Source organism: Eschrichtius robustus, chromosome 11, assembly GCF_028021215.1.
Source record: "Eschrichtius robustus isolate mEscRob2 chromosome 11, mEscRob2.pri, whole genome shotgun sequence".
NCBI classification, from domain to species: Eukaryota; Metazoa; Chordata; class Mammalia; order Artiodactyla; family Eschrichtiidae; genus Eschrichtius; species Eschrichtius robustus.
In genome coordinates, this window is record NC_090834.1 from 100,652,166 (window position 1) to 100,677,089 (window position 24,924).

General features: G+C 40.8%; 1 protein-coding gene across 11 annotated transcripts in view; it reads right to left on the reverse strand.

Annotated features, from left to right (window-relative positions):
* The window catches only part of CELF1 (CUGBP Elav-like family member 1), a 79,314-nt gene that overhangs the window by 31,734 nt on the left and 22,656 nt on the right, over positions 1-24,924 (reverse strand). For 2 of the 11 annotated variants that reach the window (XM_068555544.1, XM_068555549.1), the window contains exons 1-3: positions 11,566-11,598; positions 7,781-7,852; positions 6,371-6,522 (exon numbers count right to left, since the gene is read on the reverse strand). The exons of 1 other annotated variant lie outside the window; for it this stretch is intronic. In XM_068555544.1, the coding sequence (XP_068411645.1) occupies positions 6,371-6,441 (71 nt within the window). In that variant the 5' untranslated portion in view covers positions 6,442-6,522; positions 7,781-7,852; positions 11,566-11,598. Of the gene's footprint in view, positions 1-6,370; positions 6,523-7,780; positions 7,853-11,565; positions 11,607-24,924 lie in introns of those variants that run through there. 8 more of the 11 variants (XM_068555552.1, XM_068555540.1, XM_068555553.1 and 5 more) reach the window with 6 other exon arrangements.

Below are 24,924 nucleotides of genomic sequence, written 5' to 3' on the forward strand. Positions count from 1 at the left end.
GTTTCTAAACTAAATATATCACTGTTTAGTGCAAAAGCATAAACACAGTCAGTATATGTGAATTGTGATTTACCCAAAAGTTCAGTGGAGACTCAGCATTCCAGACAAGTGCCTTTCCTTTCTCTTTTTACTCTCCAAATCCCTCTCCATTTCTTCATGTCCACCTACTGCATGAATCACCCCTTCCCGCCGTGTATACCAATTCAAGAGCCAGAAGAATCCCCCAAGGACCAGGGGCAATCTTCAAACTTAACCATTAGAAACTTTTACAGCAATCACACTGCATAATTTTATGTATGTTCTATGGAATATTTAAAAGATATGCAAATGCAAGCTTACACCTCATTATTTTGTTTTTCTATGAAATTGTCGTATTGTATTTAACAAGCTGGGTGGTGGGAGGGACAGGACATGGTCCTTCACCAGTTTAAGAAGCACTTCTAGAGCACAGCAAATGATCAGGCCAGGCTCAAGATGCAGTGGACATCATGCAACTGGAGTTATGCACTGACTTATTTCTTCCTCCAATTAATACTGAGCTCTTATTTATACAGGCCAAGCACTGTGTTAGATGTGGTATATATCAGTGAATAAAGGAAAACATGAGGTATTTCTTTGGAGCACATGAAGACACAGTTAGTGCCAATATCAGCTAGAGATAAAAAAGAGAAAAGCAACCACATGTGTACCTATGCATATGTAATAAGCAGTCACAAACTTTCTCATAAACTTGTTATTGTGTCTGAAGAGATGAGCAACAATGCTCTTCCATTCTGAACCTTCCACACATACTCCCAGTATGCATGTTGTCCTTAAAAGTAACCACTGCATAAAAGAGTCACCTGGGGAGACAAGACTCCCAGTGTGATATGCCAAGGATCCCACAACATCTGGGTATGGCATTCAGTCTACATATCACTGAATACATTCTCAAATTTGTGCCTTACCTCCCCATTGATGAGAGTTCCTCAGAGTCATTGATCATAAATTATATGTATTTATTATGTTCACTCAAGAACCAATGAATTCAGCAGACCCTGGAGAAGTATCTATACTGTCCCTGTCATTCCTAAGGGACAAGTCTGTGGAAATTCTTATCGTCTGTGAAGTACTGACAGTACTTCAGTGAAGTATTAACCTGGGAGTAGGATGGAAGAGAGGAAAAGCATGGCCTGCAGCAATGAGGGATGAAGGGAGATGAGAAAGCAGCAAGTATTTTAGGGGAGAGGCATGACACCAACCCACTTCTTTTTATGTTTCTGACCCAGCAACTGGCGAATCATTAAGAATGAGAAACTATGAGAGATCAGGACCAGAGGCTGCCTTGTCTACCTGATTCTCGATGGAACATGCCATAGGAAAATGAAACAACCAGTTTGGAAGAGACAGGGGAGGGAAAACAAAGAGCTTTATTTTCAAAGCACACTTCCATTCAAAACTCTTAAACCCTCTCTTCTCTTTCTCCTATCAAAACTTCCCAGCACCAGGCCCAGCTCAGAGGGCAGAGTTAATGTTCTATCCCACTTCTTTCCCATTCCTTGGCCCCAGATGACTAGACCAGGAGGTGGATCTTAACCCAACAAGCTGATTCACTGGCTGGCTGGAAACCTAAGACTGTGGCCTATGCTTAAAACAGAAAGATAGGCCTGGCTAATCAAGATCCTCTATAGCTGCACTGAGCAACACAATAGCCACTAGCCACAGGTGACTATTTTAAATTTAATTTTAAAAATCCAGTTTCTCGATTGCACTAGCCACATGTGACCAGTGTCTACTGCATAGGACAGCAGAGACACAAGTTTGTTTGTTTTTTTTTTCTAGCCGCATGGCTTGTGGGGATCTTAAGTTCCCCGACCAGGTACTGAACCCAGGCCCTCGGCAGTGAAAGCCCAGAGTCCTAACCACTGGACCAGCAGGGAATTCCCAGAAGAACATTTTTAACACCACAGAAAGTTCTATTGCACAGGACTGCTCTACAGAATCTAGAACGGGTTAACAGAAACAGGCAGTCAGTGAAGTTGGAAGAGGAAAAGCTGCAACTTGGGACAGCACGAGTTAAGCTGATAAGATGAAAGGGCAGTGGCAAGAGATAATAGGAGTCATGCTTACAATATAGATGAAGCTTGAAAACATTATGCTAAGTGAAAGAAGCCAATCACAAAAGGCTACATATTGTGTGATTCTATTTATGTGAAGTGAATAGGCAAATCTATAGACACAGAAAGTAGGTTAGTGGTTGCCTAGGAATGGGGATTAGGGGTAGGGAGAAAGGGAGGGAATGATTACTCATGGGTACAGGGTTTCTTTTGTTGGATGAAAATGCTCTGGGGGGGTGTCAAGACAGCCTGGAAGGGCAATGGCAAAGCCAAGCCGTGCTGCAACCAAAATTATCTGGTAGATGAAGAATAGAAGCAGCAGCGCATGCAGACAGAGCAGAACGTGTGCCCTGGGTCAAAAAGATGGAGTTTCTGGGTCTTTCAGCTGTAGAGTTCCTGATTATATTATAGTCCAGTCCACTTGTGTCCTTACAAGAAAACCCTTTCATATATGCTAGCTTGAGTGGTATCTGTTCCTTGCAGTCAGACGGGTTGGCAAATACTACCTTCACATCTGTTTAAAACATCATTTCCAAAACCTTTAATAACTCAGTTTTTTCACTCTCCCCTTCTCATTACTTGTTGACCTCCATTTGCTCATTATACAAACAGAAAAATTTCAAATACTTACCAACCCCTCCACCTCCCCAGCAGGCATAAATACTTGTCGCATCCCAATCTCCAGCCACCACCCACCCCTACCAGGTCCTCTGGCTCACAATGTGCTGTGGAAAAACTGGCACAGAAGAACATCAGAATGAAAAGGACCCAGAAACACTGGCATAAGTTACTCACTAGATGTTCTCTAGGGGAACAAGACTAGATGCATCTATGCTGGAAGGAAGGAAGGAATTTTAATTTGAATAAAGGGAGATCTTCCTGTTAGTTGAGGTGTTAGGTACTAGAAAAAGCTATCAATAAAGATTTTTAAGTCACCATTCAACGACAGAACAGTAACAATCTGCTTGTGAAGGTTTTCAGCCTTCTTCCCTGAGGAAGAGAGATAACGTCTGAAGACCTTATCTCAGTAATCATCTCTAATTATTAAGAAAAAAACCTCACAGGGTTTATCATTCATTCAACTGTACTTCCCAAGCTCCTGCTGTGTATCAGATACTACACACTATAGGGGCTATAAAAGCGGACTGAGCAATACCGGCCCTGTAGACAATGGCACTGAACAAGTGGAAGGACACAACTACAATATGCTACAAATGTTTTAACAGATTTATAGAAGTTCTGTGAAAAAAGTGGCTAATATGGTTTAACTTATTTGGGGCAGGGGGTGTGTGTGCACAGGGATTTAAGCTGAATGGAGTAAGCAGCTGGAAAAAGTGCTATGTAGCATGGAGGTATGAAAGTCTAAGGGGTGATGAGGAAATGGTAAGGACTCAGAAGGGAGAGAAGAGTGAGATAACATTAGAAAGGTAGGAAAAGGACTTGAGAAAGTGTGGGGGGGGAGGGAGTATAAAAATATTTTTTAAAAATTAGAAAGAGAAAATTGATGAGAATAAAGAGGTTGGAGAGACCCAGGAAATGGCTTTCCATGTTATACTGATAGGGCTGAACTTTATTCCAAGATTTTTAAACAAGGGGTGATTAGATTTGTCTTTTAAAAGACATCTGGCAATAATCTAGAGGATGAATAAAGTGGGGAAATATGCAGATCAGGAGGCTCTTGCACAAACCAGATCCTAAGATTAGGAACCATTCCCGCAATGTTGAGAAATTTGGGCGGCAGGACTCACTACAACTTGGAGATAATCGATAAAGGAGATGAGGAAAAGAAATTACTGATCACTCTTGGATTCTAGTACAGACAGTTTGGGGAACTGTTTTTACATGGGGAGATCTCCAGGTGGAGGTATCCAATGGGCAGTATTTAGAACAAAGTCATAGAACTCGAGGGACATCTGGGGGATAGATAAAGATCTGAGAATCAGAGAAGCACATCAGTGCCCCCTTAAGCAATGGGAAAGCTAAGAGGAAAAGGTCTGAGATACAATCCCTAGAGAACACCTATGACCTAGTGTGTAAGCAAAGTAAAAGGAACCAGTGGAAGCTGAAGAGTATTATTTATTACAAATAATAAGTATCTGTAATATCTATTATTATAAATAAGAAAGGGAACTAGGGATCAGGTCCCCCCAGCCCTTCCACAGCTCCTCCAGCAATTTTTCTCTGTTGTAAAGAAATTTTGGAATAGATACATTGCTAGATCATATTCCCAGGCAATATCACTTCAGAGAGAAAACTAATGATTATCAAGCCTACTGCTAAAGTAGTATGAGTGAAAAGAAGGGCTGAGAATCCAAGAAAGAGGTGGCAAGCACACACCATTCTGTAGAACTTTCTTCTTCCCAACTCTGTGGGGTTTGGGTGTGTGGTGCCCATGGGAGTGGGCCAGAGGACTTGCAATAATGAGAAGCGTTGATGGTTAACTGCTTAATGACACCTGAGGCAGCCAGGTCTAGGGGGCAAAAATACAGAGGCTATCATTAAACTTGCATTTTAGGCCCAAGGTTGATACCAACTGTCATCAGTCAAGTCAGGTATAGCCTCTCTCAACTGGGTTTCTCATCTGTAAAACAGGGGCAATAGTTTATGCCCAATTAACCTCACAAAGCTTCTGTGAAGCTGGATGGCTAAAACAAATGCAAAAGCTCTTGGGAAAAAATAATATAACAGTGTACTCCCTGATTACCTGTACTCAGAATGAGCACTGTATTCAGTCCATTAGTTCTCTAACTTAAGTGTACACAAAAACCACATGGGACATTGTTAAAATAGATTCTTGGGCCCATTCTAGCATGAGAGTATCTGGGCATGGATCCAGAACCTGCGTTTTTATACTCCAGGTGACTTTCACACAGTGGTCCATGATCCAGATTTCATGGGATACTGAATTAGGTCGACCTTGTAAAAGATGAGAAACAGGCTGAGGAAAAATGCTGTATCTAAGGATTGAACACTAGGCAGTTGCAACGCAGAGAGAGAAAAGTGTTACAGTGAAAGATAATTTGAGCCACAAAGTCCTATTTCTAGGGACCATATATCTGGTACATGGGAATATTTTTATTATGTATTAAGTCTTTATGATGGATTCATTGTGATTTCACCTGTAATCTACTGACAAAGTTTTATTTTAGCAGTAAAGAGAACTCTCATAAAAAGACACATCTAAATTACCATTATTTTGGAGACTATAGAGAAGGCATAGGATCCATCCCAAATCAGCAAGCCACATAACTTTGAGCCCCCCCCCCCCAACAAACTATTCCACAAAGAACTGTTGAGAATCTGCTATTACAACACCTGTTACACCTAATCCCAGGGCAGACTGATTTGCACATGGAGGCCTAATCTCAAAGACTTGCACTACTGTTATCTAGGGAGTAGTCTACCATTTAATATTCTTGGCTTTGAATAACCTAAGGCTCTTTTACTTAGGTTCCAAGGTACTATGAAGCCTGGTTAAAGAAACTGAAATCAAGAGTTAGAAGTGTGTTCTTTTCTACAAAGCCCAGAATTCAGGCCCCCTATAGGTATAACTCAGAGCCAGGTTGGTGTTTTAGCTGCATACAATGGCAGTGTCACTTCTTGAACCCTAGTACTGCAAACTGATTAGGTTTCTCATTTCCACATTCAAAATTTATTAAGGCAAATTCCCAACCAAGATTAATCCAGTTTGCCCCCCTTTGGGGGGGCACATATGATGTCCCCAGAATCATGTATTGTGTTGCATTTTCAACTAGATTGGGGGGTGTGGAAATCAAGGTTCAGGACTAGTTTACATGGCAATACAGCGTCCTGTATATACTACTAAATACACCCTAGCTACCAGTCCTCTGTGATAGGAGTCTAAGAATTTGATCATTAAAAATAAACAAACATACAAATAAATAGCTTCCCAAAACATTATCTGAAGTTGTATACCCAACCCAAAGTAATAAAACTATGGTTTAAAAAAATACCTTGGAATCTATCAGATGGGAAAACTACAGCTTAAAGGGACTGGAGCCAGCACACTTGAGCTGATGTTGCCGGTCATATATCAAATGCATCCTTATGTACAAAATTTTTATAGCTAGAGGAAATCAGCAATAATGAGAGAGAATCAGACTACAATAGAAAATAACAATAGTGTGGACTTTGGCTTCCTCACCCAATTTTTTCTTCCCTCTTTTAAGGAAAGGGACCAGTTTTATCAAATAACAAAGAAAACAGCCCAGTTCCTCTACTTATGATAAAAATGAGACAACAAAAATACTTACACGGGACTGGAATTCAAAGAGCAATGATCCACCATCATTTCTGGAAGGAAATCCAACTTAAACGCAGCCATCACCTCACTCTCCCCTTCAGAAGCCAATGTTATTAACTTGCTGCACTTGTTTGATCCACAAATACACACAGCTTTAGCTTCCTGGGCCCCACAAAAAACACAAAGTGGAAACAGGAGCTCAGGGAAACCAGCAATAAGTGCCACAGAAACAGGCAGGACTGGGGAAGGGGAAGGGAGTATTGGATTAAAAGGGGGATGTGACCATGTGAAGGGAGGCTCAGCCCAGCACACAATGAAAGTGCTGATGCGCCAGGCTTGTTTTGTGTGATTTTCCCTGGCGAAGCAGTACTAAGTGCACTGTCAGATAAATAGAGTGTCAGATCCATGAAGATAGCAGTGGCTAACAGAGCAGAAGAAACACAAGCTTGTTTCACATCTTCCAAACTCCTCCCTGAGAATCAGTTTTTGAGGACCCCCAAAGCCTGAAACTACCTGAAGCAAAAGAAAAGGGGAAAAAAAAAAGTTCACTTCATGTGGTCTGAAAATGTTTTTAGAAAGAACTGGGTTGTTAGCCTTGGTTTGAACTTATTTTCCACGTGCCAAAGACAGCAACGAACGCACTATTTAGGTTCCAAACTAACCTCAGAAGAGTCATTTAATGGTTCAGACCATCCATCAGAAGCAGGCCAGAGGCAAGCTGGCTGAAGAACTGGCCACCAGAAACATACTGCTCTTATACTACTACCTGCACTGGACCAACCTTGCTTTCTTGATGGTCTTGAGAGCAAAATATGCTACCTAATGGTTCCTCGTCACAGTGAAAACTTTAAAAATTGCTGTTTCACTGACATTCATTTAGATAGCACAGGGCAAAACTTCTTTACTAATTCTGAATCTTAATTTGCCAGAAAATTTAAAAAGTGAAAAATAAAAATGGAATAGTATATTCTGCCTCTTGATAAAGTACTAAGGAACACTGTTTTTTCAGTAGTTTGACCTTTCTAGAGAAACAAAAAACAAAAGAAAACTAAACAAAAGCCACCACAGTGATAATAATGAAAAAGAACTGGGGCCTACCAGGGACAAATACTCAAACACTTAAAGGAAGGAAACAGGAATGTAGCCTAAGTCTCTTCAGCGGCTGCCCTCTTTTAAACTGTTCCTAAAACCAAGATTAATGAATGTGCACATAAAAATTCTATTATGGGTGAGCAGCAGAGATGGATATATTTAGCAGTCAAGGCAGATGTGGTACTCCCATTCTCAATTTAGCTCCACATCCCTCCAAACAACAAATGGTGGCATTTCAATATTTAGGCAGTGACTCTAAAACTGTATCTCTGAAGGCTCCCAAATTTCACAGGCCTTCTTTCCATTTTTATCATTAGGGTTGCCTTACCTCAAAGACTTCACTTCACTCAAGCTCAGTTCACAATACAGGGAACTTTGAAAAAAAGAAGTTATGTTCAGCCTGTAAAGAGGTAAACAGATGAACTCCTAAACACAGAGAATGACTTTAACAAAAAATAATGAAAGGCAGTAATGTCATGGCACAGGCCTAAATGTTCTAGTCTGTGTAACGATGGCTGACACCTGTCTGCATCTGACTGAGGAAGGTAGAAACTGTGTCTTCTGTCCAATATCCAGACATAACCACCCAACATTTAGAACTAAAATAGCAGATAACTGCTTTTCTGTTTTTTTCAGAGCCCCTGCCCATCTGATCTACTACTTTAGAGACAGAAGTGACAGAGGAGCTCTCTTCCACCCTATTAAAAGAGGAAGCAGACACAGGCTGCAAGTGAGAGGAGACTGTGCAGCTGGCACACAGCACACACAGTTCACCAAGCCCTGACTGCCAGACAAAAAGAAGATGTTAACCCAGGCTGGGGCTGGCTGAGTTACTGGTTAGGCTGGTCCTTGTTTCTAAGTACACTGGAGTCGATCACAAGCCTCTTCCTATAGAGAACTACCTAGACTAAGGAGCAACTTTGTGAGGCCAGTTAACAACCAAATTAGATTTTTTAGTTTAAGGATTCCTTTAAAAAGGAATCAAGTTTTCAGGAAGGCCACTGGTTGTTATGCTTTTATTACTCACTAAAAATACATGACTACTAATTACATCTCTATTTTAATCAGAATCACATCTATAACAAAAGAGTACTGCTCAGTGTATGAAAGATGTGCACTCCTTACAGTAATCTTTACCAAGCCAAAGGTTGTAATGTTTTAAAATTCATTTACGATTTATAAGGCTGCACTGTTTTTAAAACCTACAAGATGGAAATGTTATTACATGAGGGAGGGTGATTCTCTTCAGGCAGGTCACAAGAATTATCTCAGTATAATTAAATTCAACATGCTTGTGTGAAGAGAAAGAACAGAAATTAATCACAAGTCACTCAATTTTAGAAAAGGGTTACAAAGTTAAGTGATGATAAAAAAACAATTATAGAAATACAAAAATGCAGCTGTTAGGGGGAAATTAAAAAGTAGAATTAAAAGTTATTCACAGAAAACTGTCCATAAGTAGTTGTTTTTTAAAATTTCTTGCTCAGAAACACATTCCAGGCTTATAACCCAGGGTCCACTGCAAAAGAAGGCCTTAACTTTCCCTCAGTCTCTTTTTACCACATGTCTGTGAATTTACACTCATGGTTTTCTCTTCTGTCCCTGGTTGGCTGTCTCAGTTTTCTTTGCCTTGAATATTCTCTACTTTTTTCTAAGGGCAACAATTTAAAGTCTAATTGTGTGAGGGTAGGCGCTATCAGCCTGCTGTAACATTAATAACCCAAATCATTAAAAATGATCAGAGGATAAGGGAAACCCTCCAAAGAATAGCACACCCTGCATTTAGAATATCAGAAGGGGTGGGATGAATTGGGAGATTGAGTATACATATACACATACATATACATAGTGTATACATATATACGCTAAGATGTATAAAATAGATAACTAATAAGAATCTGCTGTATAAAAAATAAATAAAATTCAAAAATTCCAAAAAAAAAAAAGAATATCAGAAGGGAATAAACAGTTTAAAAGCTGGATTAGAGAAAAAAAAAAAAAACTGGATTAGAAGAGAGAAATGCTAGAAATCACAGCATTTGTTTTGTTAAAAGAGTGAAAGAGCAAAGTAAAGCATAGTTGAGCAAAAAAGCCCAGGTGGTAGGTGCAAACGACAGGCTGTCTATCTTGACTGATGTAACCAGGGAAATCAGTGACAGGTGAAGGGATTTTATACTTCCATCTCAATAATCTAAATGTGTTTTAAAGGGCAAAAATGTGCAGTATGGTTATATGAGCATAGAGGAAATTAGAGCCTACTACTAAATTATAAAAGAGAGCCTATGTCATTAAAAATCCCCATCATTAGTCTATTTAAGGAAAAGTACAAAAACCTAGGGAAAAGTCATAACCTAAGACAGTTAAGTAGACTGGCTTTCCCCCCCCCACCCCCCAGAGCTTCTGGCAGTTAAATGGTACATAAGGGATGTAGAAAAGAAGCAACCAATTGATACCACTTGAAAATAACCAACCAGAATAACTTAAAATTTAGCCTAAAACCTTTATGGACTTGAATTTCATTTCCAAAATTTAGTACTTCTAATGTAATTAGTGGGTCCCCTAAAACTCCCAAGCTAGTACCTTGCATATGCAAAAATATACTGACCTAAATTGCTAATTATTTCTGTGACATCTCACTTTGTGGGAGACTTTTTGCAAAAATGTGACAGTTAAATATAATTTAAAACAAAACAAAAAACCTTTGTTGAGTTTCCATGAGAATCTATACAATGAAAAAATTCCTGAAAGGGCGGAGAGGGTTTTAAAGAAAAGAAGGAATAGAATTATTGTTTAAAAAAAAAAGTTCCATTTCTATCTGAAATCCCCCCATGTTTAAAACCTGGCAATAAATTAAAAATCTGAAAAACACTGGTGCCCACCAAGGATCTCTGCAAGTTGGATTTTGTTCCTGGGCCTCCCGCCTGCATTTTTTGCTTTTTGGTCTTGTGTGCCCTGCTGGCTAGGCTCAACCACTTCTAGTAATTAAGGCCTGCTGATAGGATGTGGGCAGAAAGCCCCCTTCCTCCTTCCCTAGGGCTTATGGTATTTCCAGATTGTGAGCAAATGCATCCAAATTCTGTGACAGGAGTTTCATTTTAGGTTGTTAAGATACCTCCAAGAATTGTAAAGCATATCTTCTCTGGATAAAGTTAGAGTTTCCAGTTTAAAAAAAAAAAAAAAAAACTTCCATTCCAAATCTAAAACCACTGTAAGACAAAAAGCACTAAGTTTAGTAATTGTTGTGTGCAAGCTAGTTTGCCTGTAAAATTATCATATATGGTATATGAGAAGATAGAACAAGGTTGAAGGGAAGAAAATTTACCTTTTTTGAAATCTAAGTTTTCCATTTCCTCTCCCTATCCTTAATCACTACTATCATCTCCCCAGTCAGTGTCAAAGGACTAGCAGAAAGACATTCTTCCGTGCTTAGTGCTCTCAGCAAAAGTGTAAGCTCAGAGCCTTCCTTGGAGTTTCTCAGACTAACCCTGACCAAATGAACTGTCCTGTCAAATTGTGACCACCATTCAAATCAGGTCATATTTTCAGGTCCCAAACTAGTTCTGGAACTTAAGTGTAATTGTTAGTTGATAACAATATACTGTAAGCTTAAGCTTTATTTAGGCTCCAGTGCTGATTTAAAAATCAGTATGTTGAACAACTTCTGGTTCCAGGAGGGTAATATTATCTGTGTGAAATCCACTACATTCTGTCCTCATCGTTGTTCTTGTTTACTTGGGGTCTTCCAGCTATGAAGTGCAAAGGGGAAAGAAAGCTAGCTGGGCAGCTGCTGTGTGCAGATGTACATACATACACATACATACCCTACCCCCCCCCACCTCTGCCCAGCCCCAACTGTTAGAACTAGGCAGCAGCTAGTTCAAATGGGAGATAAGCCTGCCTTGGGAAACAGCTAAGGAGAAAGAGGAGAAAGAGTTCGAAAAGAGGAAAAAAAAAAAAAATCGAGCTTCCTAGGAACAGGAAATTTATCCCATAATGTAGGAAAAAAGCCATCACCTTTCTGAAGGCAATTTTTTCACTTCTGCAAAACAGGCCTCATGCAAGAAGGTTAAAAAGAAAACCACAGAGCACAACCATCCAGCAGTTAGCCCATACCTGTAGCTTTCCACCTCCCTCTCTGGACTATTGTCTTCACTCTAAAAAACCAAGGAAAGAAAAATAAGTGGGCCATGCCTATACTTCTCATAATCCCAAATATGTAGCTTCTTTCCAAGGAAAAGCCCCTTTGTCACCAAGACTGAAGATAAAAAACGAAGTCTCCCTCTCCCATTTTTAAAGTATACAATACCTTAACGATAAATTACATTTCACATCTCAAAGTTAATTTAAGAACACCATCAACTTAAAAATGGAGAACTAAAGTACTAAAAGGCTTAAGAAGAGGCTTACCACAAAATGTCACAACAAACAGCAAAACATTGACTAGGATTTATGAAGTTGAACTGCAGCACAGCTAGGTCATCAAAACAATCATTTTTTAGCATCTGCTTTTGGGTGGGAAACTACAATAAAGCTAAAGGTTGTATAATCCTTTTAGCAATTAACGATCATATTGTTAATGTGAAGAGGCCATGATATTTCCCCAGACCAACCTTCCTGAATAGGCTGGTGCCAGGCATAAAGCTCTTAAAAGGCAACCCCAAGTTCCTGCCTTGTATAAATGCATATTGGTGGCCCCAGGACGGTGGTGAACCACTGAAACCAACAACAAATCGGAAGATGGGAAAGTTAATTGAAGGTAAAAGCAAACAGAGGAACCACAAAGCCAGTTTGTTTCATTTTTGAACATTATTGAACAATCTTGCAAGATTGATTCTATAAAAGCTGCCCAAATTCCTACAAACTTCCATCTACAACTCCTGCCAACTGTACTTTCTGTCTGGCCCTGGCTACAGACAGAGAACTGCTGAAAGTCACCAAGTCTACTCTGGAAAGTGTAAGAATTCTCAAAGACAAAGCTAGAACCAGAACTCACTGTGAGACACTGCACTCTACCTACCCTCCGTGAACACAAAGACATTTCTTGACTGACATAAAATGGGTGCTTCAGTACTTAATTTGACTTTTCATATGGACCTAATTGGTCTTCAGTTTTGCTAATGAAGTAATGATGCTCCCAACCATTTTAATGCAAAGTCTACACTAACAAAAAGAACTTCTAAAAGCACTTTCTTGGACCTGCCTACATCATCAAGTTATTAAGTGGAAAGGAACTTACATTTTCTAAGTTCACAACACCTCATTCAATCCTGTATCATTATAAACATTTAAGGTGGGGATTACCCTAAGAATTTAGATGCTAAAATAATCTACATGAGGGATTCTAACTCCAGAGCCCATGGTCTATCTCTCTTGAGAAATGTGACCATCTAGGCAGTATAAACTTTTATTGAGACAGTGTGTCTTGAGAGGGTTCTGAAGTAGTTGTTACCTTGGAGGGTAGAGAACAAGTTAAATGTCTACTTGTTAGTTTTATTCTGGAAGATATAAAGGGTAAATAAAAGACCAAGGAGTCATGTTTCCCAATATGTTGCATGGAACAGTTGAGAAACACTGCTAGTGTGTGACCCTGTGAGACCAGACTCATACTGCATGCTAGCTGGGGAATCTCCAGGATACAAAGAGCAAAAGGGAGGCTTGGGGGCTTCCCTGGTGGCGCAGTGGTTGAGAATCTGCCTGCCAATGCAGGGGACACGGGTTCGAGCCCTGGTCTGGGAAGATCCCACGTGCCGCGGAGCAACTAGGCCCGTGAGCCACAATTACTGAGCCTGTGCGTCTGGAGCCTGTGCTCCGCAACAAGAGAGGCCACAATAGTGAGAGGCCCACGCACCGCGATGAAGAGTGGTCTCCGCTTGCCACAACTAGAGAAAGCCCTCGCACAGAAACGAAGACACAACACAGCCATAAATAAATAAATTAATTAAAAAAAAAAAAAAGGGAGGCTTGGGGTTGTTAAGAAGGGCCATTATATTAAAGTATGAAGGACACACATCTAGGTCCCAGAGAACATAGCAGCCCTATATATAGGGGGCTAAGGAACAACCTTAGTTGCATAGCCAAGAGAAAAAGGAAAGTGAATTATTTATTTAAAAAACAAACACATAAGCAGGATATTAATCATCCTACTAAGTCACCCAAAGACTTTTGAAAGAAAACTTAAGCACACAAAAAAAGGACACACTGTCTTCCTCCACACAGGCCCTAGTCACTTGCAGGAGGACAGTGGGAAGACTAATACACAAGAAGGTATTTTCTTTTTTTAAAAATTTAATTTAGTTTTTTTAGCTGCATCGGGTCTTAGTTGTGGCATGCAGGCTCTTTCATTGAGGCACGCAGGCTTAGTTGCCCTGCAGCATGTGGGATCTTAGTTCCTCGACCAGAGACCGAACTCGCGTCCCCTGCACTGGAAGGCGGATTCTTTTTCTTTTTTTTAAGTGAATGGTGTTTTTTTTTTTTAATTTATTTATTTTATTTTTGGCTGCATTGGGTCTTTCTTGCTGCGCATGGGCTTTTCTCTAGTTGCGGTGAGCAGGGGCTATTCTTCGTTGCAGTGCACAGGCTTCTCATTGCAGTGGCTTCTCTTGTTGCGGAGCACGGGCTCTAGAGCGCAGGCTCAGGAGTTCTGGCGCACAGGCTTAGTTGCTCCGCGACATGTGAGATCTTCCCAGACCAGGGCTTGAACCCGTGTCCCCTGCATTGGCAGGCGGATTCTTAACCACTGCGCCACCAGGGAAGCCCTGGAAGGCAGATTTTTAACCACTGGGCCACCAGGGAAGTCCCAAGAAGGTATTTTCTTTAAAAGCTTTGTCATTCCAGCTTTAATTTTCCTACTTTTTGTTGCCTTGTCTGTAAGAAAACAGAAATGCTTTGGGGAGAGAGGAGAGCTAAATGGAAACTAAAAGCTTCAGGTTTGAGTTTTTCACATCTTTCATTTCTGTGGGGAACCAAACTAAATGCATTAAGATCTGTGAGGAAGCCTGAACTACCTTTGTCCTGTACTTCCCTGGAGCTAAACAGAGTCTATTTCTATTAATCTTATCTTCATGTTCTTAATCACCACGTGTAGAGGCATAAAGGTGGTTCCAAAGAGGGGTGAAAAGAGTTAGGGGCGGAAAGGAGCACCAAAAAGGTAGGTGGGGTGGGGAGCAACGCAACAGACAAGGATGGAGGGAAACGAGCAGGACTGTCTGCTTGTGATATGTTTAGATGTTCCAAACATGACCTGCCATGATGTATTAAAATTGTACTTGGCAAGTCAATGGTACAGGGGACTCTGAAAGGCAAGTACCTATCCCACACTGTAAATAATTTATATTTGGTTTTGGAATATATCCTGGAACTTACATGTTTCAAGGATGCAAGAGTGAATGAACGGTATCATCTCTCAGGGCTGAGAGGAAAGGTCTCAGATCTCCTACACACCTCCCTTAGTGTAGGCAAGGTAATGAACCTTTCTTATTTTTCAGAGTTGTCTGCTGGCCTGTATCTTGAGTAAATAACAAAACACAGTCCTTTACAGGAAGATAGATGGTCACTGACTCAATCACCATCAACAGCTCTTACATAGTATGCACTGAACCAAACTCCAGATACAGAGTCTGGTAACAGGCACAGTAATTCTCAGTGGCCTACATAAGGCCTGAACCCATGACCCTAGCCTCATGAGCATGACTCACTAACTTACTAACAATTGTTAGTAAGTGCTCTCAATAATACCTGGATATAAAGCAGGGAGCTAAAGAAGAAGTGAACTATCCAGATGAGAGGTTTTTGAAATGTTTTTAAATGCAGTGTTTTTCCCATAAACATAAAGGTGAAGCTGTTCAGGTTGAAGATAGAGGGGGGAAGGCAGATCCTACCTGTTTGCCTCTCCTGGCCCTCAGGGTAACCATAGGTCTCCCGGGAAATTTGAAAACAGGCCTGGATAGTTCAAAACAATAGATAATTCACTGATTTTATATCCAGCGTTGAGATGAATAGTTTTCTGCACAGATTTTTCTCTTCGAATCTAACAGGTTATCACAAATCAAGGAATTTAAGATGCCATCAATGATAATAAATGCGTGCATCCTCAAATTGATGGTATATGCTATTTAAAATCTGCACACCTTATCACCGGAAAGTAGGGAGAAATGTCCAGTCATTTACACAAGTGGCTACAATTATAAAAGCTAACATGTTTTGAATATTTACTGTATGCCATGCGGTGTTTTCAGTCCTCTATATTTAATGCTCCTACCTATTCTATCTCCATTTACAGACGAGAAAAGACACAATGAAGTAACTCTCAAGATCACATGAATCCAGGCAATGAAGGAGTTGGATGGAATGAATATAATGCCAGGCACTTGGAACCTTGGTTGAAAGCCTGACAGATACACTGAAGCACACAGTAAACTCCCTTCTCCTAGCCACATCTTTCCCAGAGCATCTCCTTCCACTGTAATAAGTTGCTCTACATTGAACAGTCTGGGTCCTGTAGAACATCAGGTTAAAAACTGTCTATAAGGAAGATCATGCACGCAAACCACAGAAAAGACTGTTTAAATGCTGAGCGCCATAAAGTTGAATCTGACCATTTTTCTTAGGCAAATCTTGTAAGTAGGTAAATGTCCAAAGTCTCAACTGTCCTGAGAGAGATCTGATTAAGGGTAGTGAAAACTTCCTGCTGTTACTCAGTAGATGTGTGATTCTGATCAAGTTCATTAACATCTCTTAAGTGTCAATTTCCTCACCTGTAAAAGAGGACTTAACTATACACATTATCTCAAAAGGAACCAATGGATGCCCAGAATACACTCAAGCCACTGTACAAATCTCTAACTGGAAGAGGAGACAAATAATAGGAATGACTTGGGAAAATCGTGCTTTAAAAAAATGTTTCTTACCTTTAGACTGTTTGCAATGCCCTCACTTCTTTCTTTTTCCTCCTGTTATACGGCTGGCTCAATAAGAAGGTTGGGCTTACTGCTTTGGAAAACTGCATGTCCTCCCACCCACATACCCTAGAAAGCCAAATAACCAGATAAAAGGATCAACTTTGGAAGCTATCCTAGCTAGCCAAGCTCTTCATGATGCAGAACTCCACCAGGGATTAGTGCTAAATCCAGTTGAGTTTGTCTGGATTAGCCACTCTACCTGTTTTCCCTAGGAACCTGCAGCCAGGGAATAGCAGCTGCCACCAGATTCTAATTCAGGATCCTGGGCACACACATCACAACTAATAGTGAGTAGAATCTACTCAAAGACTAGAGCATCAAATGAAATAAAATGTGTAAAAGTATTCAGCAACAAATAGGTGGATTCAAGACTGAAAAACTATTTAACCACTAACTGTTTTTGCTCATCTGTAAAATGGGGGTGATTAGGTGGATTAAACAGATACAATGAAACACACAGTAAATGCCCTTCTTCTATTCTTATCATTCCCAGAGCATCTCCTTCCACAGTAGTAAACTGTTCCATGTTAAACAGCCTGAGTCCTGTACATCAGGCTTAGTTCTGATTTGTCTTGGTCAGCAGGGATAAAACGTGACACTTCCTCTGTGGGGTATATAAAAACCATTCCCCCCCCCCACTTCCGACACTTGCTCTGTGGCTACTATTTCCATGATTCACACTTAAGTTTGGGGCTTCTGATTCTTTACTGACTGAGTCATCTACATGTGTCCTCTCCCTGACCCTAGGAGAGATTATAAACAGACCTCAACCTCATCTCCTTCGCCACTGGCCAGTATGCTCATCCTCTCTTTAGAGGCAACAATTTTTCCCCAGCTTTAAAAAAAAAATTGTGGTAAAAAATACACAGGAACTTCCCCGGCGGTCCAGTGGGTAAGACCCCACACTTCCAATGCAGGGGGAACGGGTTCGATCCCTGATCAGGAAACTAAGATCCCACAAGCTGCACACAGTGCGGCCAAAAAAAAGAGAAAAGGTTACTATCTAACCATTTTTGAGTGTACAGTTCAGTAGTGTTAACAATGTTATGCAAAATGGCAACACTTTCTTCATGTGACAATTATAAACATTTTCTTGTGAGCAGCCCATTTTTTTTAATAAAGTACATGCACAGACTCTAGACAATGCTATACTTTTTTTTTTAATTTTTATTTATTTATTTTTATTTTTGGCTGTGTCGGATCTTCGTTTCTGTGCGAGGGCTTTCTCTAGTTGCGGCAAACGGGGGCCACTCTTCATCGCGGTGCGCGGGCCTTTCACTGTCCCGGCCTCTCTTGTTGCGGGGCACAGGCTCCAGACGCGCAGGCTCAGTAGTTGTGGCTCACGGGCCTAGTTGCTCCGCGGCATGTGGGATCTTCCCAGACCAGGGCTCGAACCCGTGTCCCCTGCATTGGCAGGTGGATTCTCAACCACTGCGCCACCAGGGAAGCCCGAGCAGCCCATATTTAAGAATCAAGAGTCAGGGGGCTTCCCTGGTGGCGCAGTGGTTAAGAAGCCGCCTGCCAATGTAGGGGACACGGGTTCAAGCCCTGGTTCGGGAAGATCCCACACACCATGGAGCAACTGAGCCCATGTGCTCTAGAGCCTGCAAGCCACACCTACTGAGCCCGCGTGCCACTACTGAAGCCCACACGCCTAGAGCCCACGCTCCGCGACAAGAGAAGCCACCGCAGTGAGAAGCCCTCGCACTGCAATGAAGAGTAGCCCCCCACTCGCGGCAACTAGAGAAAGCCCGCATGCAGCAACAAAGACGCAACGCAGTCAAAAATAAATAAATAAAATAAATAAATCTATTTAAAAAAAAAAGAATCAAGAGTCAGAATTGGCATAAAGCCTGACTTTGCCAATATCATCCTTATTTGTATGTCACAAACAATAAATATAACACCTATCTGACAAAGCCAACATAATATTTTTAAAATTTATTTTATTTATTTTTGGCTGAGTTGGGTCTTCGTTGCTGGGCGTGGGCTTTCTCTAGTTGCGACAAGCAGGGGCTACCCTTCATTGCAGTGTGCGGGCTTCTCATTGCAGTGGCTTCTCTTGTTGTGGAGCACGGGCTCTAGGCACGCGGGCTTCAGTAGTTGTGGCTCGCGGGCTCTAGAGCTCAGGCTCAGTACTTGTGGCGCACGGGCTTAGTTACTCCATGGCATGTGGGATCTTCCCGGACCAGGGATTTAACCCGTGTCCCCTGCATTGGCAGGCGAATTCTTAACCACTGCACCACCAGGGAAGCCCCAACATAATTATTAAATCCTCTGAAACTGCTACAAAAAGTGGTTCACAAAGTTGAATGGTGGTGAGTTGGACTTTGTTCTTCTTCCTTTCCCTGATCTGCCATCTTATCTCCTGTTTAGTTATATAATCTTTCCATATGACTACGTACACAGCTAAACAAGAGTTCATCTCACCTAAGAGGCATTCCATTTTGGAGGTGCTCAGGTGAGGCAGACAGGGAATGCAAAATACATTTTTAAAAATCTCTTTTCCTACTTCCTCCCCAAATGCCTATACTCTCCAAGTAATTCTCAAATCTCCATTAAGTATTCCCTCTCTCCTCCCCATACAGCTCTCTATTGGGGGGGGGGAGTAGGAATCTCATTCTGTCTTTAGCTCCTCCTGTTTCCTTGGCAGCACTGTCAGCCCTGGGCAACAAAATTGCTGGATGTAGCAGCAGCAATTTACATATGGTAGCTAAGCTAATGTGCAGCTTTCTCTGGGAAGAACTGCTAACTGTCCTATGTATCTTTCTAGTTTGAACCCAATGTTCCAGGCATATCAGTGTTAAATATTTGCCTAGCAGCTTCTACTTCCCAAAGACACAGGGAACTATGCACAGAAGTCAGAGGCAGCAAAGGTTCCCCACTGTGTGGAAGAAGTGGGGGCTCTAAAGATACAGAGGGCTACAAGGACTGAGACACTGACAAAGCACCTAATCCACACCCAAGGGCTCAGTCATTCCAATTTCCCATAATATTCATGTATCATTTGCTGAAATCTGGCATGTTCAAAGACCACCAGTTCCGCCTTAGTTTCACTGCCCGGCCATAAGGCCAAATCTGTCTCATCTAGTGAGTCACTACTGCTCCTCTCTCCAACTGCATTTTGATTTCAGCCCACTTGTGCAGCTCATCAGGGCTGCACCATATGTTAGTACCATGTAGGCAGAATGTGACTAATTTTTTTTCTAAAACACTGTCAGAGTTACTTTTTAAATTACCTTATAATCTTGATGTCTCTGAAGAGTCATTTCTATAATACATAACCTTCTGGAAATGACTTTATTCTCCTGAGTGCTCAAAGGAGATTCTTCAGCATTTTCATTCCCATTTTCCAGATGAGGGAACTAAAGTGAAGATACTGGACTAAGCGACCCAGGTTCCACAAGCAGCCAGTAAGACTTTTACTTTCTGGAGTCACAGCACTCTATTTGGTAAAATAAGCCAGTCTGTAAAATGCTTTTTTGGAGGGGAACTCAAAATATTAGTTTGCTTTTATTTTCCTGAGGTGATTATTAAACTTTAGGCATAACAAGTACTTGGAATTCATAGGCTGATTTTGATGACTGGTCTCATGATATCCATCCGAGTAGTTTTAAGGGAAAAGGACTGAATGAGACATGGACCACAAATGTTTTTCTAAGGCAGAGATCATAAATGGGTGGAACTAACATTTTGAGAGTAAAAGAAATATATCTGGCTTGCAGATTCAGCTACCATCACCATGTCCCCTAAAAATTTTTTAAAAAGGAGGGGCTACTCCTCCCTACTCTAGGCAACATGCCTCTTCTCCAGCAATAATGGTTGCTGGTTTTGATAGTTCAACTTATCTCAGGACAGTCTCTGTAGATCTTTCCTTTCAGGTCATATGATCATTCCAGTAACTGTTTGGGGTAGTAGTTTGACTGCCATTGCATTAAGATCTTTCTATTCTGATAAACAACAAGGTACTACTGTATAGCACAGAGAACTGTAATCAATATGCTGTGATTAAACCATAAGGGAAAAGAAGATGAAAAAGAATTTATATATGTATAAATGAATCACTTTGCTGTACAGCAGAAATTAACACAATGTTGTAAATCAACTACCTTCAAATAAGCTTACACCTGATGTACACAAAGGGGCATACATAAGAACATTGTTTATAATAGCAAAAACTGGAAACATATATGCATATCAGTTGGGTGCTGGTTAAATAAACTATAGTACAGAGACACAATAGAACACTCTGTAGCTATTAAAGAGAAAAAAGCAGTTCCAATGTACCACTAAGGACTGATCAGGAGGAAATATTTATATAAGAAAGGATTGGGAATTCCCTGGCGGTCCAGTGGTTAGGACTTAGCACTTTCACTCCCGGGGCCCGGGTTCGATGCCTGATGGGGGAACTAATATCCCTCAAGCATCGTGGCGCAGCCAAAAAAAAAGAAAGAAAGGATTTACACATGGCTTGTACATAAATAGAATATCTCTGGAAGGATAAAGAAAAAATTGCTAACAAGGTTGCAGAAGTGGAATACTGACTGAATTGTCTACATATGGATATGTTATCTATTCTACAGAAATTTTTTTTTAAAGAAAACTCTTGAAATTATGAGGGACAAAGAAAAATCCCAACTCAAGCTCTGTTACAGAACAAGCACCTTGTTTTTGTATTTTTTTTTCCTGCTTTGCCAGAAACTTGTGTGTGGAAACAGCCAATGTCCAGGTTAACCAGCAGTATACCTACCACATGTGAGCTGAGTAATTATATTATACCATTTGAAATTATCCCAGCAATTCAATTGACTGCAAACGTTACAGCTGGACTATTTACAAAGTTTGGAGCTATTTTCAGTCACTCAGCTGTATATCTATGTGTACATTTCTTCAATCAACCTTTCCTGCCAGGCAGAGTGCAACATTAGCTGGATTCCAGTAAGGAAGGCAAAGGACAGGGTGAGATAATGTGTCAAAACCAGTTCTATAAATACAGCTTTTGGCCTAGTACCTCAAAAAGGAATCAAAACAGCTTCAAGCTTAAATAGAAAAATCCTACAGTCCTGCAATATCTTACTTGAAGGCTCTAGAGAACAGAAGAGGCCAGGGATCTGGAATCTTGTTTCTCACACCATATCTTGTGTCCCCCTCCCTAACCTCAGAAGGAGGTTAAGATCGAATTGCAGGTTATCAATCCAAGTCAGCATCTCCCCACCTCTTCCCTTATCTTACCCCCAACACTACCAAATACATCAATATCCTCTCACTGAGCTCACTCCAACTCTTAGGCTAACGTGCCCAATATACACAACATATAACAGTTCTTCCACAGTACCTAACATCTAACTTCTATCATCTCCAGAATCCTTGACCAAGCAGCCAGGAACCCTGCCTGTACCATCTGCCCCAACCTCACCCTAAACACATGGGCACTCAGCAGGATGCTTCCATATGGTCTTGTCTCAGGAGGTTTGTCCTATTCTGTTGAAAAGCAGGAAACTCTACTCAATCTCTTTCTGTTCTTAAGGTCATAATTCTACAAAACCAGAAACCACTTCTTTCTGTAGAGATGCTTCCTGAGATAAATAGGTTTTATGCCAGAAAATACAAAAATTACACCTTTGCTTCAGCCAATCAGGGCGTATGTTCAGCATGACTTGATTCATCCCAAAGGATGTGCAGCCCAAGGGCAAATTCTAAATATCTCTTTAATATTGTCACTTTAAAAAAAAGTGGCTTCAATTACCATGCTTTCATCACTTTCTAACCGTGCTCCTCACAATTACCATGCTTTCATCACTCTCAAATTGTGCTCCTAAAAGTGCTTCTCACATTTAAATACCCATTTATATGATCTCTGTCACCTCCTTCAAATCACTCCTAAAAAAAAAATCCCACTGTTCCACAATATTAAACTTGTCAGTGCTTTGATTTCATTTTTACAAAAACAAGCTCTCTGTAAAATGGGAGATCTATCCATCAAAAAACACATAGAGAACATCCAACTCTACACCTAGAAGCAGAGAGGGTACAAAAAAGGCCCTATCCCCATCCCTGTTCAGAAGACAAGATTTACACAAACAAAAAGCATAGGACAGCATATACACAAGGGAAAGCATATATGGTTAGAGAAAATCTGTCATCAATTTGAGAGAGACAAACACCTTAGAAGAGCTGATTCTTCCCTGTCTAAATCAAACTTTTGTGCTATTTAATCACATTGTCTAAGATGGAATAACATTTTTGCTACCCTCCACTGAAATTACTCAGCCTACCAATAATTCTCCCGTCATAATTTCTTTTAAACACATCTCCCTATTATCCTGTTACACTCACACAGATTACAGCTAGTGGATTAGGTAAAATTTGCCAGTCTTCCCTTCCCATGCTCCCCTATGAAGGTCTCTCCTGAAGATATGTAGCGCAGGGACCAAGAGTTAAAGAAACTAAAATTAACTCTGCTTTCAATATCTTCAGTAAACAGTCTGGCACTAGCAGAGATAAATTAGTAATTTTGGGAATGCTTCACAGACTCACTATTTGCCTTCCAGCTTTTTATCATCAAAAAATGAATTAGTTGACAGAGACCTGCAAAACCAAAGTCATATACTGTAGTCATTTTCAGAAGGAAATTCTAAAATGAAACTGGGTTAAACTGATTCATGATTCAAAAATCCCCAAATAAAATTCAGAACGTGTTAATAAAATTAATAGTCAAATATTGACTATAAGCCTATAATACACCCTACACTCAGACTCTGGAGTCACACCACTTTTTTTTTTTTTTTTTTTTTAATATATTTTATTTTTGGCTGCATTGGGTCTTCGTTGCTGCACACAGGCTTTCTCTAGTTGCGGCGAGCGGGGGCTACTCTTTGTTGCGGTGCGCGGGCTTCTCATTGTGGTGGCTTGTCTTGTCGCGGAGCACGGGCTCTAGGCGCGCGGGCTGCAGCAGTTGTAGCACGTGGGCTCAGTAGTTGTGGCTCGTGGGCTCTAGAGTGCAGGCTCAGTAGTTGTGGTGCACGGGCTTAGTTGCTCCGTGGCATGTGGGATTTTCCTGGACCAGGATTTGAACCCGTGACCCCTGCTTTGGCAGGTGGATTCTTAACCACTGCGCCACCAGGGAAGCTCCCACACCACTGCTTTTGAATCCCAGTTTTGAGCTTACTAGCCAGGTTTAGCTTTGGGTAAATTGTTTAACTTCTTTATACCTGTTTTCTCATCTGCCAAATGGTTATGGTAACTGTATCTACTTTAGGAGATGTTTGTTAGAATTTTAAAACTCATGTATGTAAAAGCATTTAGAACAGCGCCTGGCACACAGAAACCACTCAATAAACTTTTGCTATCATTACTATTCCAGGCACTAAGGTTGGTGCCTATGGTGGGCGAGGATTGTTTCTCTTCAAAATGGAGTACCTAAGATTTTAATTTAATTTTTTTCTATTCTTCTTCAAATTCCTTTCCCATTAAGGTTATTACAGAATACTGAGCACAGTTTCCTGTGCTATACAGTAAGTCCTTGCTGGTTATCTACTTTAAATACAGCAGTGTGTAGATGTCAATCCCAACAAGATGCAGTACCTAAGATTATACAGAAATATTTCCTATTAGAAGGAGAGGGACGGGTGTAGATAAGAAGGCAATGACTGGCTGACAAATCTTCAACTGGGCCTGTTGGCGTCCAGCGTAAGTGTAATCTTCATTACGAAATACTGAACCACTTGTTCTAAGAGCACTTACTTATTTATAAACATTTATTTACTACCCTCCCGCGTCGTATCAAAAAGGATTTATGGAAGCTTTCAAAAAGCATACAATGAAAAAAATAACAACTAATGAGACCAGGAAAATTATAAAGTTTTTTTAAAGATCAAGAATAAAGGGAAAGCTGAAATAGAGATGTGCTAAACTACAGTGTCCTTTACTGAGGCTGAGCAGTAAAATCAGAGCTGCCACTGATTTTAATCTCCAATGACAGCCCCTAAAGAGAGTATATAGTGATTCATGGTATAAATGAGAAAACATAAGTAGAATGGCGAGATGAGACAGGCACTAAGAGTTGCCAAGGGGAAGCTGAAGCCCATTTAATGCCACACTCAACAGAATTTTATAAAGTCATCAAGTATGTAGGACCCATGAGAGACTCAGCACCAGGTCCTAGGCCCTACACAAACACATACACCTGAAGCCAACAATGGACAAGTCACAGAACAGACTCCTAAGTGGTTCAACGGGAGAATACATCAGTAAATGGTCACATGGAACCCTGCAACCACACCACACAGCCACAGAAGAAGCTGCCTCAGTGAATGTATTTCTCCAGCATTTTAAGTCCTTTACTCTCCTCATGGGCCACAGTTACAAGTATGTGCAGAGAACTGTCTCATCCCTACTCAGCTGACAAGTTCTATTCCCAACTTGGCATGCTTATGACTCGGGGTGGGGGATGGGGGAGGGGAGTAAAAGGAAAGGGTAAAACAAAGAAACCAACTTGAATTTAGACTTAAGTTGA